The sequence below is a fragment of the Euprymna scolopes genome, chromosome 26 (genome assembly GCF_053919585.1).
Source record: "Euprymna scolopes isolate OS-2025 chromosome 26, ASM5391958v1, whole genome shotgun sequence".
Classification (NCBI taxonomy): Eukaryota; Metazoa; Mollusca; class Cephalopoda; order Sepiida; family Sepiolidae; genus Euprymna; species Euprymna scolopes.
This window is the reverse complement of record NC_136507.1, coordinates 83,372,421-83,390,534: the sequence shown is the minus strand read 5'-3', so window position 1 is coordinate 83,390,534 and position 18,114 is coordinate 83,372,421. Positions and strand designations below refer to the sequence as shown.

General features: G+C 32.6%; 1 protein-coding gene across 1 annotated transcript in view; it reads right to left on the bottom strand.

Annotated features, from left to right (window-relative positions):
* The window catches only part of LOC145248232 (perivitellin-2 67 kDa subunit-like), a 31,880-nt gene extending 25,125 nt beyond the window's left edge, over window positions 1-6,755 (bottom strand). Inside the window, exon 1 of the mRNA XM_080110113.1 lies at window positions 6,219-6,755. Within this exon, the coding sequence (XP_079966239.1) occupies window positions 6,219-6,536 (318 nt within the window). The 5' untranslated portion in view covers window positions 6,537-6,755. The remainder of the gene's footprint in view (window positions 1-6,218) is intronic.
* Window positions 6,756-18,114: the final 11,359 nt, after the last annotated feature.

The following is an 18,114-nucleotide window of genomic DNA, read 5'->3' as shown; positions in this document are numbered from 1 at the left end:
CAGGGCCTATCAGGTTTGTGACTCTCTTTTGAACATTGTCAAAGAGCGAGAGACTAGTAGCAGATGCACCAGCCCAAATATGACAGCAATACTCCATACATGGGCGAATGGTGGCCTTATAGAGGTACAGGATACTTTCGAGTATATATATATATATATATATATATATATATATATATATATATATATATATATATATATACTAGATGTACCCGGCGTTGCAAGGTAATAAACGTAACATTAAATCCCTTTAAAAAAAATGAAATAAAAACTGGAAAGAAACTGAGACATTTGCATGTTTTTTTTCTAAACAATTCACTTCTTGTAAGTAAAAATAAAATGATCGAGCTGAGATCGAAACCAAAACTTAAAGAGAATGAGTCAAGTACGATAAACATTAGGCAAGCTTCACGTAATCATTTAACATTGTTTTCTAACCAATCGATACTTAACATAAGGAAGCTGTCATGTTTCACGACTGTGCATGCGCAGCCGTGAAAACATTGAAAACAGATAAGCATCCGATCAACCTCATGTAACAATTATTCCATTTTTACCCTTGTAGCAGCCTTTTTTTTCCGAATGAAAACCGATTAAGTTTTCCACATGTCTGAATATATTGTATACTAAATTTCAAGTTTGTAGATAAAAATTAGTTAAGTATATAGGTTGAGAAGTGTCTTCAAACACACACACATTCTAACTTGTGTGTATATATATACATATAATTTCAAATATACAAATCATTTTTATCGACTATCGCTATCTTAGGTTTCACATAGCCAAAGATACCATACTTATCTGTAGCTCTTCAGACTTATTCTTCAATGATTCTATGAAACCGAAGGTATCAATGGACGATAAAACTGCAGTAAAGTTTCCTTACAAATAATATATATATATATATATATATATATATATATATATATATATATATATATATATATATATTTAAATAAGGGAGTAGTCACCAACAATGTGTATTTTTTAACATTATTTTATTATTCCGTGTCTTGGTTTTTCATTGAGAATTATGTTTGGATCATTGTAATAATGTTTTTAAGTCATTGAAATCGTTTACGCACGTTTCAGACGGTCTGATGCGTCCTCGTCAGAAATTAAGTCATTGAAATCGTTTACGCACGTTTCAGACAGTCTGATGCGTCCTTGTCAGAAATTATTTAATTTCTGACGAGGACGCATCAGACCGTCTGAAACGTGCGTAAACGATTTCAATGACTTAAAAACATTATTACAATAATACAAACATAATTCTCAATGAAAAACCAAGACACAGAATAATAAAATAATGTTAAAAAATACACATTGTTGGTGACTACTCCCTTCTTTAAATATACATCTTTCTTTTGTTGGAATTTATTAACCCATTTTATATAAATATATATATATATATAAGTGAGAGTGTGTGTGTGAGGACATTTCCCAACCTATATACTCAACAAATTATTGATGTACACACTTGAAATTTTGTATAAAATATATTCAGACCTATAGAAAACGTTTTGATTTTTATCTGAGAAAAAGTGCTCTATTGGGCCAAAATTGAAACAATTGATACCTGGGAGTCATCAGATTTTTATCTGTTTGTCAGCTGTTTCACGAATGCAGATGCGTGAAATCGTTCAAAATGATAGATTCCTTATGTTAATAATGAATAGGTTTGAAACCACTTTTTAAAGATCGTGTCTTGACTCACTCTCTATGATTTTATTTCAATCTCAATTCGAGTATTTTATTTTTACTCACAAGAAGCGAACTGTTAAGAAACAAAAAACAATACTTGTATGCACATGTCTACTGTATGAAATTTATGCATATTTGGCAACCGGGCAACCTTTTAGTATATATATATATATATATATATATATATATATATATATATATATATATATATATATAGTAAGTTATAAAATATATATGACGATTAAGCTACACTGAATATTCTGCGTTTCATCCACTCTAGGACTCTTTAGGCTTATGCGCGAATTTTGTGGTTGTCTGTCGTTTTTATATACACACCTTCTATTGAGATTTTAGTTAGCCAATCAGCTTTATAGTATCCACCGCACCCTTCCTATCAGCCAATGAACATGCACTTATCGGACAAAGGCCTATTTGACCTCTGGTTGACCTGTTCCTTTGTGTGGTCTCTATTTATTTATGAAGGTAATTCAAACGTACATGTATTTTTTTTTCTAACGAGAAAGAACAATTCTTCATTTGGATAATTATATAATTGCACACTCGGATAATTTTAATCTAAAAAATTATGAACGCCAAGAATTGTTTGTGTTTAATATGTTTCTTTCATTGTTTGTTCCCTAAATTCATAATTCAGTTTTATCAGTATTAGGTTGTATATTGGTTTAAAATACGTAATTTTACCTAGATAATGTTTATATTTTATTTTGAATAAAGTTCAGTTTCATTATTAATCGAATTGGGTTCCTTTCTTTTATTTTTAATATGTTTTAATCCTCTTTTAAAAAATGTCCTCATATCGTATCAACAGTAACAGTTTGACAAATCTTACCTACATTGCCTGCAGGCATTTTTCAGTTAACAGGCCTTCTTCCTCTTGGTGGCCTCGGTCGAATCCTGCATCCTTAGTAAGTGGATAACTGCTGCTGTGTTTTCGTATACTGGTTGAGTTTGGGGTTGTTCTGTCCGTGGATATTTTTTTTCTCGGGGTTTTTCCTGGTTTTCAGGCACCAATATGACGCTATCATTTGTTGCTCCTTGGGTGTTAGACATGATTACAAACGATGGGCTCATGGAAACGGGTCAAGATGACATTGACTATAACCAGCTTGAGTCTTTAGGCACCAATTTATCACACGATGGGTTAGCTTTATTCTAATTCTAGGAATTAAATCCTGGTAAACGGCAACAATTTGTGACACGGACGGTCGGTCATTCATAGAACATATAACACTATGTGTATTGTTATTTGGAAGTCTTTTTTACCTGGAATTAGGTATGGTTTTTCTCTGGGCGATTCTCCATTCCTCGAGGATGACTTCATTCTGTTGGATTCTTGCTGGGAACGTGGCAGACCTCGTCTTGATGTTTAGGCAGAGTAAACAACACGCATCACAGAGTGTAATAATATATAAGAGAATCTTAACTATTTATTTTTACAAAAAATATTCACAATAAATTACAATTACAGGAATTCGTTCTTGGCTCTCAAAATCATCAAAGTTAACCCTACTTGACTCTAAAACACGTCTTCATGATTATTAAAAACACATTCAAATAGTAATTAAATATAAAAGTACAGTAATAAGATAAATATGATCATATTAAGGAAATAATATGGGAGTTTATTATAAGCACTTACCATGGACAGTGGCGGTTAACGGAAGTAAATGCGTGGTGGTGGCAAGAGTTGTGGGAGAGATGAGGCAGCGCGAGAGATTTACACTTAAAATTAAAGTTTACTTTAAATGAACTATTTTTTTTTTATTGCACTAATTTTATTTATTCTGTATTTTATTTTTGTTGTACATTTGTTTTTTGTTTTTTTTGTAGTTTTTTTTTTTTTTACATTATCAATTTTTACTTTTCTTCACATTCCATTACCGTTTTTAGCTGGACTTGCAACACTTTCACTTTCTACTGGTCTGCAGGTCTTTTAAACGAAAAGTTATCCAAAAAAGATTTTTTTACAAGGGAATCAACACTTATAAAGACCAGAAGCCACTCTAGGATAAGGGTTAAAGAATGTACGGTGATCAAAAGGACAATCGTTAGTTGTGGAAATTTGGTAAACTGGATTACTTAAAGGGAACGGCTCATCAAGAACTTGTTTACGTTGGACTTGAACACGGCCATATTGTAATCAGCTGGAAAGCAGCTAGATGGAAGAGAGTTCTACAGGTGTGCAGTTCTAAGAAAAAAAGCTTTGTTCGTGGAATCTATGGTTAGGTTTAGGCACGGATAAAGAGTGGGCGAAATTATTAATAGTGTTTTCAGCCAGACGAGTGTGTCTCATGAATGTTTGGCGAGTGGAGACCATAAATCGAAGCTCAGATGAGCACTTGCCATGAAAATAACGATGAAACAGAGACAGGCTCGCAACGTCTCTTCTGTAAGAAAGAGGTTGCATGGAAGAGAAAAGTGCATCCCCTACTAGGCTACAAAGTCTATTTTGAACTCTGTCAAGGCAGAATAAGGTTTCCCATGTGCAGATATGACAAGAATACTCCATCTTTGAACGTACCTGCCACTTATATAGGTAGAGAATTGCATCAGCTGGTAGATATCTACTGGATCGATAGTTTTCCAGCGACCTTGCTAACGGATTTGATGTGCAATAGGATAAAAACAATACAACACAAAAGCGCGGGATGAGATCCGTATGACTGGAAACACACCTGCTAACTGTGACGAGCTGATGCCAGGCGGTCTTGACCACTTGGCCACCTAGTGGTAGAATCTGGAAACTCACAATTTGGATTTTCTCTCTGTATATGTATTCCAATGGATTTAGATCCAGCACATTTTGAGGCAATTGTTTATTAACATAGACCAGAATATCTATGAATAAACATCTGTTTCACTCATCATATATTGAAAACATATAATCATATATTGAAAACATATCATCATATATTGAAAACATATCATCATATATTGAAAACATATCACCATATATTGAAAACATCATCATATATTGAAAACATATCATCATATATTGAAAACATATCATCATATATTCAAAATATATCATCATATATTGAAAACATATCATCATATATTGAAAACATATCATCATATATTGAAAACATATCATCATATATTGAAAACATATCATCATATATTGAAAACATATCATCATATACTGAAAACATATCATCATATATTGAAAACATATCATCATATATTGAAAACATATCATCATATATTGAAAACATATCACCATATATTGAAAACATATCATCATATATTGAAAACATATCACCATATATTGAAAACATATCATCATATATTGAAAACATATCATCATATATTGAAAATATATCATCATATATTGAAAACATATCATCATATACTGAAAACATATCATCATATATTCAAAATATATCATCATATATTGAAAAAGTTATTTAAAGAATATCACACAGTCTAGAAAACATATGTTTATTTATAACTGATAATTTTGCTAATTTGCATTACTCAATCACCTCTGATCTTTCCCTTGGATCACTACTCGTCCGACCTGGCAGTAATATCCCGGAAACTGTTGAACTTATTCTTATAATGGACTGCCCAGGTTGTATGGTATCCTTTTTCCATGACTTTTAAGCACCATTTAAGTAACTTTTAAATAACATTTTTAATCTATTTGCTAAAAAGCAAAATATTTGTTTATTCATAGCTAAACATTTTGCTAATAGCATTTTATTTCCTCTGATGATATGTGCCATTATTGAAAATCCATGGATTAAGGAAATAAATATAATTTTTATTTATATATTCCTTGTTTCAAACAATAAATTCTCAATTTGAATATATTTTTATGTATATTTAATCTACAGAATTTAATTTTAATTCTTACATTTACACTTGGCTCTATTTTTATATATTGAACTTTACCGTTTTGGCAGGATTGTCTTAAAAATATTATCTCACTGTAATATTTAGTAAGACAATAATTCATTTGATTATCAAATCCGTGTGTGTGTGTATGTGTGTGTGTGTGACATATATTTCTAATTGTATGCTCTATTCAATAATTGAACCCCTGATAACACTAATGATAAGTGAATTAATTCACCTTCCACCCAAGGCAGATATTTATTACGCGGCAAACGTTAACGGTCACGGCCAGAACAGAATGCAAGAAAAATTCTATATAGACATTAAAAAATGTTTTATATTGTTTTTGTTAAATGTTATTAGATGAGGAATCTATTCGGGGTAAAATCTTTTTAACATTGCGCATGTAAACTTGAGAAAAACACGTTTGAAAAGTGTTGACATTATATGAATAAACGAAATCAAAACAAGATGGCGACCGAAAATGACCTGATGTATGATTGCGCTTGTTCAGATAATGTTAACACGTTTCAAGCGTGCTTTTCTTAATTTTACATGCGTAATACTAAATGGATTTGCACCATTGATGATTAATGAGAATTGGACAAAAATGAAATAAAAAAAACAAAGACATAAGTTAAAGTTGTTCTCACGCCATCAAGATACCGTGTTCTTCCTTCTTGGCAGCTAAAGTCAATAACTGGATACTTGAAACCATCCTTATCTGTCGCTTTCAAAGGTAGTAAGTCAAGCTGTGTGATATCCACGCCTAACCCTAACTTGTGCAAACCAGGTGCTATTTCGTAGCAAGAGCCCTTTCGAATAGGAATGTCCGATGTCGGTTCACCTTCTTCGAACGCCACACTTAGTTCTGAGGGATTGCAATGGGGAAAACCCAAGCAGAGAAAAACAATAAGAAAAAATAAGGTTAGACTTGATTCAAACGGACGATTGTGAAATTTCTGTCTCATTTTCTCTTTATCTCTCTCTTTTTTTTTTTTTTTTTTTTTTTGTTGTTGCTTTTGTTGTTCTCGGTGCCAATTAGAGATTTGACTTCACTTAACGTTAAAACAACATTTACACTACCGGCAAACAACTATCAGAGGAAAATGAATGATCGTTCTTATTTATATGGACACAATTTGTATTCATGTTAAGTTTATATTCGCCAATAAGACGATCTCGTGACTAGTGTAGACAATGAAGTTAAATAAAAAACAGTAATGGTGAATAAAAGGAGACCCTAACTTTCAAACACACCGGAACTTGCCACCCGCGTCTCAAAATTGAAGTATGGAAGCACAAAATCGATACAATTTTCAATTATATTTTATGTTTTTTTTTTCACGCTTTTCTAATAAAATATATACACAAAATAAGTAAACTTTTTTATCAATTTAAATTTTTTTTAATCCTATGTCTTTTCAAATAACTATGTTTATTTAAGGTAATATGTTATATATCTTATAAAACTATTTAGATATTTTTAAATTATATTTATTTACAGAAATATGAAAAAAAAACTATGAATGTGTCATATTTGTTACAGTTTTAACTATGTTTAACTAAGTTAATATGTTATATATATATATATATATATATATATATATATATATATATATATATATATATATATATATATATATATATATATATAAAGACTTCCTTCAGTTTTGACAAACTATGGCTACCCACTGTAAGGGTGTGTGCGCGTGAAATTTTTGTGGCAAGAGTTGCCCAATCTCCAACCATACCTCTCCTGAGTCGACATTGTTGAATACCAGTGGCAAGTGAAGGTTGAGGACGACTGGAAACAATACCGAGATAAGCGGAAAGCACATACAGCGCCTAGAATTCACAAATGGTCACCCATCTGATACGAGCCAGGCTCACACACACACACACACACACACACACACACACACACACACACACACACACACACACATATATATATATATATATATGTATATATATGCATATATATATATATATGTGTGCGTGTGTGTGTGTGTGTGTGTGTGTGTGTGTATGTGTGTGTGTGTGTGTGATTAAAAAACAAAAAAATATAATTGATAAAAAGTTTACGTATTTTTATATATTTTTATTATAATGGGGTAAAAAAGATAAACATAAAATATATTTGGAAATTGTATCGATTCTGTGTTTCCATACCTGAATTTAGAGAAGTGGGTGCCAACTTCCGGTGTGTTTGAAAGTTAGGCTCTCTTTTTATTCACTATTTCAAAAAAAAATACTAGTGGGAAAGTTACAAGAAAAAAATTTTGATGATAAAATGAATGTGCTCTTTTTGTTTTTCTTTTTTCTGTTTTTTTTTTGGGGGGGGGAATATGTGAGACGTTAAATTACTCGGACTGTTCTGATTATAGATGTTAATTCCAATTCAATCTATTAGGAAACTATTCTCTTTAAACACATTGAGTTTTTTGTTTGTTTGTTGTTTTGTTTTTTTTAAGGTTTCTGAATTTTTGAGATGAGGATTGGTTATTCGTATTATTATTCAGCGGACTACGGTTCTCACTGCGCCACGGGTCCGTGGCGCAGTGGTTAGAGTACTGGGAAAAATCTATTGTAAAAGTGATATTCTCCTGAAGGTTGAAGGTTCAATCCTTGGTGTGGGCGATCGAAAAAAATACATTTGCGAATTACTTAGGACCGCTATCCAGTCATGGCTGACGAAACAAGAGCACGCTACCTCCATGAAGTAAATAAAGGGTTCCGCTCGAAATTCCGTCCAAATTCCCGAGTTCGACAAAAACATTCCTGAGTTCGACAAGATACACCTGAAGAAGGTCGGTAGTTACATCGATCGAAACGTTTTCCCGAATTCGACAAGATACACCTGAAGAAGGTCGGTAGTTACATCGACCGACACGTTGTGAAAATCACACTTAACATGAGAACAGTAGTCCGATGAATAATAATATGAATTGTTTTTTTGCTTTGTTTTTTTTTTCTCGGTCAGGTAGTCTGAAGATATCGGCTTCTTTATTTAAACTGCACCCAACATTCATGTTGTTTATCTCCTTTTTCTTCGTAAAATTTTATAATGTTCTGCAAAATAAAAAACAAAAGCAACATTTTTCATCTATAGTACAATCGAATCAAATATCACGAATAAATATTTAAAGATAAAAAAAAACTTTTAGCAAATTAAATGAAGTCGACATTAAATAACACAAAAATGGTTGACATAACGTAAAACAATACAACAAAAAAACAAACAAACAAATAAACCAAAGCAAATATGAATAAAAATGTGAAGCTATAAAAAAAACTTGAAACGTAAACGCTTTTACCAAAATGGCAGGGTTTGACTCTTATCTTTTTTTAATGCAATCGAGTCAATACTTATTAAGGCCAACATGCCACTGAAGGATAAGGGTTACATTAGATGGGGAGGGGGAATACATGAAACGTCAAAATACTCGAACTGTCCTAATTATACCTCTATTTATTAGGAAACTACGCTCTTGAAACACATTGGGTTTTATTTCCCGGTACTAACAGATCAGGCGGTTTGATGATACCGCCCTCCTTACCTACAATACGCCTAACATTCAATTTCTTTTTTACAAAGGATTCACCACTTATCAAGGCCTGGGGGCCACTTGAGGATATAGGTTAATGAGTGTACTAGAGCTAACATCTAGGACGATATCGTAGTAATCGTTAGTTGTGGACATTTGGTAAATTGGATTACTTAAGGGTACGGATCATGAAGAACTTGTTCACGTCGGACTTGAAGATGACCATATTGTAGTTCGCTGGAAGGCAGAGAAACGAAAGAGAGTTCCACAGGCGGGCGGTTCTAAGAAAGAAGCTTTGTTCATGGAATCTATGTTTAGATTTTGGCACAGATAAAGAGTGGGGGAAATTATTGATAGTGTTTTCAGGCTGTTATTTTTTTGCTTCCCCACTGAGCAAATTAAGCACAAGTCCGTTTTTTAATGTGGAGAGAGGGAGAAGGGGGGACCAGCTGTCCCGAGAGGGAAGTGGATAGTGACAATTGGTATTAAGGGTTTCCTCTACGTTGACCAAAACTGATTGCTACAAAAGCAATGGTCTAATATGTGGGGTCGCCCCCACATCTGGTCTTTGATTGCAGTATCTGTTCCGGCAGATACTACACAAAGGTTATTTGATCTTGACCAAGAGGCCAAGTACGGTCCGTAGGCCGAGAACAACAGGGTATTTATTTGCTCCCCCCACCAAAAGCAATGATCTAATATGTGGAGTTGCCCCCACATATAACTTTGTTTGTATGTTTTTATTTGCTTCCGCACTGAGAAAATTAGACACAAGGCCGTTTTTTAATGTGGAGAGAAAGGGGAGAGGGAAGGAAAAGGGAGAGCATCTCCCGAGTATGAAGGGTTTCCCCTACATTGACCAAAAGTGATTGCTACACGAGCAATAGGGTATTTATTTGCTCGCCCACCGAGCAAATTAGGCACAAGGCCGATTTTTAATGTGAGGAAAGGGAAATAGGGAGTAGGGGAGCTGGATAGTGACAATTGGCATGAAGGGTTGCCCCTACATTGACCAAGGTCTTATATGTGGGGCTGCCCCCACATATGGTCTTTGTTTGCAGTATCTGAGTGTTTATTTGCTCCCCCACCGAGCAAATTAGGCACAAGACCGATTTTCAATGTGAGGAGTGAAGGGGAAATGGGGACAAACTCCCCGGGGAGTAGGGGAGCTGGATAGTGACAATTGGTATGAAGGGTTGCCCCTACATTAACCAAGGTCTTATATGTGAGGTTGCCCCCACATATGATCTTTGTTTGCAGTATCTGCCGGAACAGTACTACACTTTGATCTTGTTCTCCCAGGCCAAGAAGGCCACGCGGGGCGGTTGATAGTATTTTCATTTTATTGTTATTTTTCTTACGTTTTGTAAAATTTTATAATGTTCTGCAAATTCAAAAACAAAAACAATTTTTCCTCTACGAAACAATCGAATCAAACATCATAAATAAATATTTGAAGATTGAAAAATTTTTAGCAAAATAAGTCTATTCCACATTAAATAACCCTAAAATTATTGATATGACGTAAAAGAAAAACAAACAAACAAACAAACAAACATCACGAATAAATAAGTGAAGATAGAAAGAACTTGAAGTGTAAAAACTTTTACCAAAATGACAGCGTTTGTTCCTTATATATTTTTTAAAGATCGAATCACTACTTATCAAGGTCAACATGCCACTCAAGGATAAGGGTTATTGCTATTGACAGTTGTAATTGATCTGAAAGTGACTATTTAAGAAGACGGTTCAACAAGAATTTGTCTACATTAGACATGAAAACGGCAATGTTATAGTAAGCCGGAAGTTTTGTGCAAATAAAGAAATATCATAATTTGGATCAGTAGAAAGCATGTGTTGTATAGCAACGCATTTTCAACCTCGCTTGTTGAGTATTGTGTCACTTTTAGACAGGATAGAAGACTCCTATTGCTCTTGGGATTTGTACCCAACTGGCCAACTAGTAGATAGTCTGCAACAAAAAGAGAAAAGCAGTTTTCATTAAACGGAAATGGAATCATGTCGTCTTTTCTAGAGCGACAATTTTATCGTTCCACCCTGTAGTCACAGCTTTTTTAACGTGTAATCATCACCGTGATGGCTCTAAAAGGAAAGAATTAGAAAAAAAAATTATTTAAAAATGATTAAGAAAAAAAGGACGAAACTTTATTCGATTCATACGATTATTTTTTTAATAAGCAAAAATTAATGCAAGTTATTATGCTATCCCTACCACCAAATTGAGATTGTATTTTTTTAGGCGATTACAATTTTTAAAATTAATGAGCCATTGCTTCTCAAAACCCAAATGCTATTCGAGGATAAAATTAATGAAGTTGTTCATTGCAGATGAATAGTACTATGAAAGGATTGGGTGAAATGGTTAGAATTTGATTATTTGAGTAGACAGATCAACAAGAATTTGTTAACATTTGACTTGAAAACAACTATGTTATAGTTAGCTGGAAAGCAGTTGCATTGCATTGTGTTCCAGAGGCGGGAAGTTCTTGGAAAGCAATTTCGTGTATGGAAGTTCCGTTTAGCTGTAGAAAATAGAGGGAGAAAAGGAAATTCTTTGCAGTGGTGGTAGCTAAACGAGTTTTTTATGCAATGTTTTATAGAAGGGAACGAAAGATTGGAGCTCAGTCGAACACTTTCTATGAAAATAACGATGAAATAGAAAAAAAGAATTGCAACATCTCTACTGTGATAAAGTGGATGCGTGTCAAGGTTGAAAGAAAGCTTTGAGCGATATTCCCCAAATGTGGCAACAGTAATTAACAAAAGGAAGCATTAATGTTTCAGACAAAAACAAAAATTGCCCCAGTCAATGAAAGATTTTTCTTCCTCTGATCTACAATTTCTATCGATAGTTTTTAATTTGCTAGTGTGATCCTCTGCCTGAATAAGAGGCAAAAACGTCCTCAGATGTAGTACTCTTGGCACATCTGGGGAGGAGCTGCTCTGAATATCCTTTTATCCCTTAACAAGGTACAAAATCGTCCTCGAAATCGAGAGGGTGACATTCTTCCTACTTCTTTTCTCTCACATAATAGACGTTGCGAATCTATAGCTGCTCTATGCTTCTTTTTTTCAAAGCAAATTCTCGACTGAGCTTCCATCTATGCCCCTCTCAATCTATGCCTAAGGCTTATGTAAACAAGTTCTTTTTGGATAACGGGGAGTTCTTTGAGTCGATCTCTCACGTAATCTAACTCTATGAAAAGTTTTTTATGTAAAATATTTTGCAGAGGGGGAACGAAAGATTGGAGCTCAGTCGAACACCTGCTATGAAAATAACGAAAAAATAGATAAAAGCTTATGAACTACTTGTCTGTGGAATGCAATAGCACGCGCGGGGTTACATTCTAGCTGACTATAACACGATCGTTTTCAAGTTTAATGTAAACAAACTGTTGTGAAACCATTCTATTAAATAATAAAATTCTACCCAAGTTCCACCATTGCCGATCATGTCGGCGTTATTCCACCAGTAACGTGACACACATTAGTCCTTATCCTCGAGTAGACTTCAGTTCTAGATAAGTTGTGACCACACCTAATAAAAAATATATATGATTATATATTTTCACGAAATATGTACATGGGATGACAATCTTTCATTCCAAATATTAATAATACCAATATTTGGATATATCTTTTTTATCCACGTACATCATGTTTTTATACGTAAACACGATGTCAGATAAATATAATAAAACAACTTATGTTTTTCTTTTTCGACTATTTTTATTTCATGTTTTCTTCGTTATAAATTGTTCGTTTTAACATGAACGGCTATGTTAAGATTAGAGTGCTTTCTTGTATGTTTATTAATATGCCATTCGCGCGATCATACAATAATAATTTTATTATTTGGTGTCGTATTGTAATTAAACACAAACGTCTGATAATGATTGATTGAAATTTTGTTCAATTTGTATACGAAATTTGTTCAGTTTTGTCCGTTTTGTTTTATTGATATATTCACTTTATATACTAGTCTACCTATTTGTATTTTCTGTTTTAAATCGATTTGATATTTTCGTATCAGCTCCCACTTTATTGGCGCTACTTTAGTTTGATATCTATTAAGGAAACATATTTAAACTGTACTCCTATCTACTTTGGTTTGATATTTATTAGAGATAAAATATTTACACCGTATGCCTAACTACCTTGGCATAATATCTATTAAGAAAATATATTCACATCGTACGTCTATCTACTTTGGATTGATATTCATTGGAGATAAAATATTTACACTGCATGCCTACCTACTTTGGGCTGATATCTATCAGGTAAAAAACATTTACACCGAACGTCTAGGTGTATCAGAATTTTTGTAGGAATTTTTACACCCCTAACACGAAACTGCGAATAAAATATAAAAAAAAATCGTAATTTCTATTTTAAAAGTGAGTTGTTTATTTTCATTATGGATTATACTTCCAAAATAAACTATTGAAGTTGTATAAAAAGTAATAGAAATATTATTATTTTTTATTTAAAAAAAAACAGTAATGAAATTAATTGAATTTTACCAGTTCAGTATTTTTCAATTTTTAAACTTTAAAAATCTATTAAAATTTTTCTATTGATTCTATTTTTACGATATTTTCAGGGTCAATGTGAAATTTTATGCTCTTTTCAATAAACCGAATATAATATTTTAGACAAATGTTTGTTTTTAATTCACGCCCCCATTTTTAAATGTCTATTAAAAAGTAAATAATTAATTAACTCACCAAAGTTTTATATATCACAAATTGAAGATAAAAGATCAATAAATAGTATATTCAAATTTAAAACAAAAAAGTAGTGTTTTTTAGAAATTTACCTGTAAAGTGCGAAGTTTAAAACCATTTTTAAAAAAAAACAAATAAAACACGTTGTTTTTTTTTATGAAACATTGGTCCTTGCTCCTTTAATTGAAAAAAATTAGGGTTTGAATTACATTTTTCGAGTAGTTATAAGCTTGGAAAGACAGGGGGTGGAATTATTCAATATTTTTCACGACGTTTCTGGCACACCTACCGGACGTCTATATACTTTGGTTTGATATTCATTAGAGATAAAATATTTACAACGTATGCCTATCTACTTTGGATTGATATTTATTAGGGAAAAATACTCACACCACATATTAAGTTATAGCTGTAGTGATAACTTAGAAAGGATTATAAAAAAGCATAATGGAAGAATCTTAAGGATAACTAATAGAGAAGGTGTAAATACTAGTGCAAACACGGCGGTGAATAAATATAACTGTAAAAAGCCTGAGGAATGACCAATAAGAATGAATGTCTGACCTCATCAGTGGTATACCAAGCTAGGATATTCCCGGTAGAGAACCCAAGGGACAAAAAATTCTACATAGGGAGTACCCAAATGACTTTCAAAAATAGATTCTATGGACATACACGCTCGATGAGTAATCAAACATATGAAAAGGACACTTCCTTATCGTTATATTACTGGAAATTAGTTAGAGAAAATAAAACACCTAGTAGAGAATGGAAGATCATTAGGAGGGCCAATACTTGCCACTCATTGATCTCACCATGTCCATTATGCTTATCAGAAAAACTTGAGATAACTAGGTTTAAAGACAGGGATAAATTATTAAATATTAAACAAGAAACTGCTATATCCTGCAAACATTTCAGAATACACGCACTTAAAGAACTCTAAATTAGTAGACCAGAACAACTATGAGTACAACTAACCCCCATCAAATAACCCCCCAAATGAGGATAAGTGAGGTCGCAACTATGATCCTACCCGTATGGATTACATAAGTCGCTTAATATTCTACTTCATCAAGCAGTTATAATATTACTAACCTAAATAAATACCTGTATGAAGATATATTTGAACCAAACGAGTAATAGATTGTTTTGGGTGAACCTCGTAATAATGTATGCATATGGGTATTTTTGGGTGTATGCATGTATGGATATATAATCTTTATATACCTGGGTAGGAAAATTAATTAAAAAAAAAAGGATAAATGAATAAATAGATGAAAGAAAGTAAGGAATGAAGGGTGAATGAAAGAAAAGGGGATAAGGATATTGGGGTGAATAAATAAAGATGAAGGTAAGTACTACAATATATAAGCTTGTATACTCAGTTTGTATAACCTAAATACTCTGATTTCTGTCACATGTTATTATATATTATTATTTTATCGTTATACATCTTATGTATATCTGCCTAGCCATCGAAAGAGTGCTTGCTTAATATGAAGATAGGCCTATGAACTTCATGCTGAATTCACTATAAATTTTTACGTAGTATAAATTTTTACGTAGTAAAAAAATCTACAACTTAGGAAAATGTAACAAGCGGGTGGGGCCATGAAATATAACTATACGTGTGGAGTTTGATAGGAAAATGGAATTTATGTAGTAAATGAATTCATGTCTGTTTTTACTTTAGATTATCATTTGGTGGCAGGGTACACACACACACACACATACACACACACACACACACACACACATATATATATATATATATATATATATATATATATATATATGTCTGTATTTTTATGTGAGTATGTATGTATAAGTGTATTTATGTATGCATGTATGTTTGTATATATATATATATATGTGTGTATCTATATATTTATGTGTATGTTTGTATATGTATGTATTTGTATATGTGCATGTATGTATATATGTATGTATATGCATATATATTTCTGAACTATTAAAATAGGCTGTCTCGTATATGATTGTTGTAGCAATGTAGATTACAAGAATGTATGGGTGTCCGAATGTTGTTTGTATGTATGTTATATATATATATATATATATATATATATATATATATATATGTATGTAGGTATGTATATGTATATATGTATATATACACCCGTCTGGAGTGTAATGGCATGCTATTTCATGTATGAAGGGGTTACCACGCTACTTGAGTAAGAAAAATGCCATTATATGTTTATGTATGTCTGTATGTGTGTGTGTATATATGCGCGGGTGTAGCAAAGTGTAGGCGTTTATAAGTATATTAATATATTAATATATATATTTACATGTGGGGTTTAGATAACTTTTGTGTTTTATGTTTATTCTTATTTTGTTTGTTTATTTGTTTTTTATTTTTATTTTTATTTATTTTTATTTATTTTTTTGTTTTTGTTTTATTCACATTATTTTAATTTATACTTATTGCCTAGTTTCAGTACGTGTGTGTGAGTAAAATAAAACGAACAGCATATATTCGCTTTTGAATATATGTATTAACGTGAGTGTGTGTGTATGGGTGTGTCTGTGTATGTGTGTTGTGTGTGTGTTGCATGTATGTGTGTGGATGGATGTAGATTGAAAAGCACCGGTCAGTACTTAATGACCATAGCAAATGTTCTTAATTTACAGACTCCAAGACAAAAAAACTAAATTCTCAAGTACCTTATGCCATAAAAACCAAAAGATGGGTTGGATAAGGGGAAAGGGAAATGAAAAAGATGTTTACTATCTTCAAAGGCCTCACTTGTCCTCCAACCGTTTTTATGACTCCCACCCAGTTTGCATTCTGACTTGATAAACGAAATAGGAAAATGTATTTGGTTGAAATATCACTTTCGACGGTAATTCTTGGCCTGAAGACGTAATCCCCCAACGCGGGTGATTACAGAAACATGTATGCACATATGTAGCCATTAATGTTTGTATGAATAAATTTTATATATATATATATATGTATATATATATTTATATATATATATATATATGTAGAAAAGTCAAGATATTGTAGGATTGAATTTACAATATTTTATTCAAAACAAGGAATACGAAATAAAGGTGAAAGCTTCCTTATTCCATGGAGTTTCAAAGATAGAGCAAAAACAGACGAAAAAACGTTTGCAAAGGTAAGGATGGATAAATATTTATTTTTGCTGGTTAGCTCAATTTTTGACAACCGTTGAGAAAAAATGTTTTTTGAAAGAAAATAAAAGTTTATAGGAAAAATTTTAAAGAATACTCAGCAATATTCAATGATTTTGTTTGCAAATATTCAGTGAGATTCAAAAGTTCCTAATAAATGTGACGATTAGTAAAGCCTCGTAGGAGATTTCCTTTTCTCCTCCTTGCAACCTCTATCTCACAGAAGAGATGTTGCGAGTTTGTCTCTGATGTATCGTTATTTTCATGGAAAGTGTTCAACTGAGCTTCAATCTATGGTCCCCCCTCGCCAAACTTTCACAAGAAACACTCGTCTAGCTGTAAACACTATCAATAATTTCCCCCACTCTTTATCTGTGCCTAAACCTAAACGTAGATTCCATGAACAAAGCTTCTTTCTTAGAACTGCACGCCTGTGGAATTGTCTTCCGTTTTCCTGCTTTCCGGCTGACTACAATATGGATGTGTTCAAGTCTAAAGTAAATAAGTTCTTGATGAGCCGTTCCATATAAGTTATTAAATTTACCAAATTTTCATTACTAATGATTACTATTTTGACCAATTTCTACTGTACACTCTTTAACCCTTATCCTTGAGTGGCCTCTGGGCCTTGATAATGTGGTGATGCCTTTGTAAAAAAAAAAAAAAAAAAAAGAAGAGTTCAGTAAGATATCGTTTATTTGGTCTCATTTTCATTATACCAATTTGATAGGATAAAAATCGTTCCCCTGTTCAGTAGCTTGTAAGAAAGATTTGGAAATTCTTAGAAACATTTATTATCTATCACACATGGAGGAACCTTCATGTAGGTGACCACATGAGCCATGGATCATGTTTCATGGCCACATCATGGAGTTCGTTTACTTCGTTTTTAGAAGGAATTTTTGTGAAAATTACTAAATCATATTTTTCTTCCCTGAGTTTATGCGCGGGAAGTATCCAGTAAAAGACACTCTGCGTGAAGTAAACTTCTCTTCTGGTAATCAGTGGTATACAACCGTGCTTGCAAAATACAAAAAAAATATCACTTTTTCATATATTTAATTAATCTTTCAACTCGAACA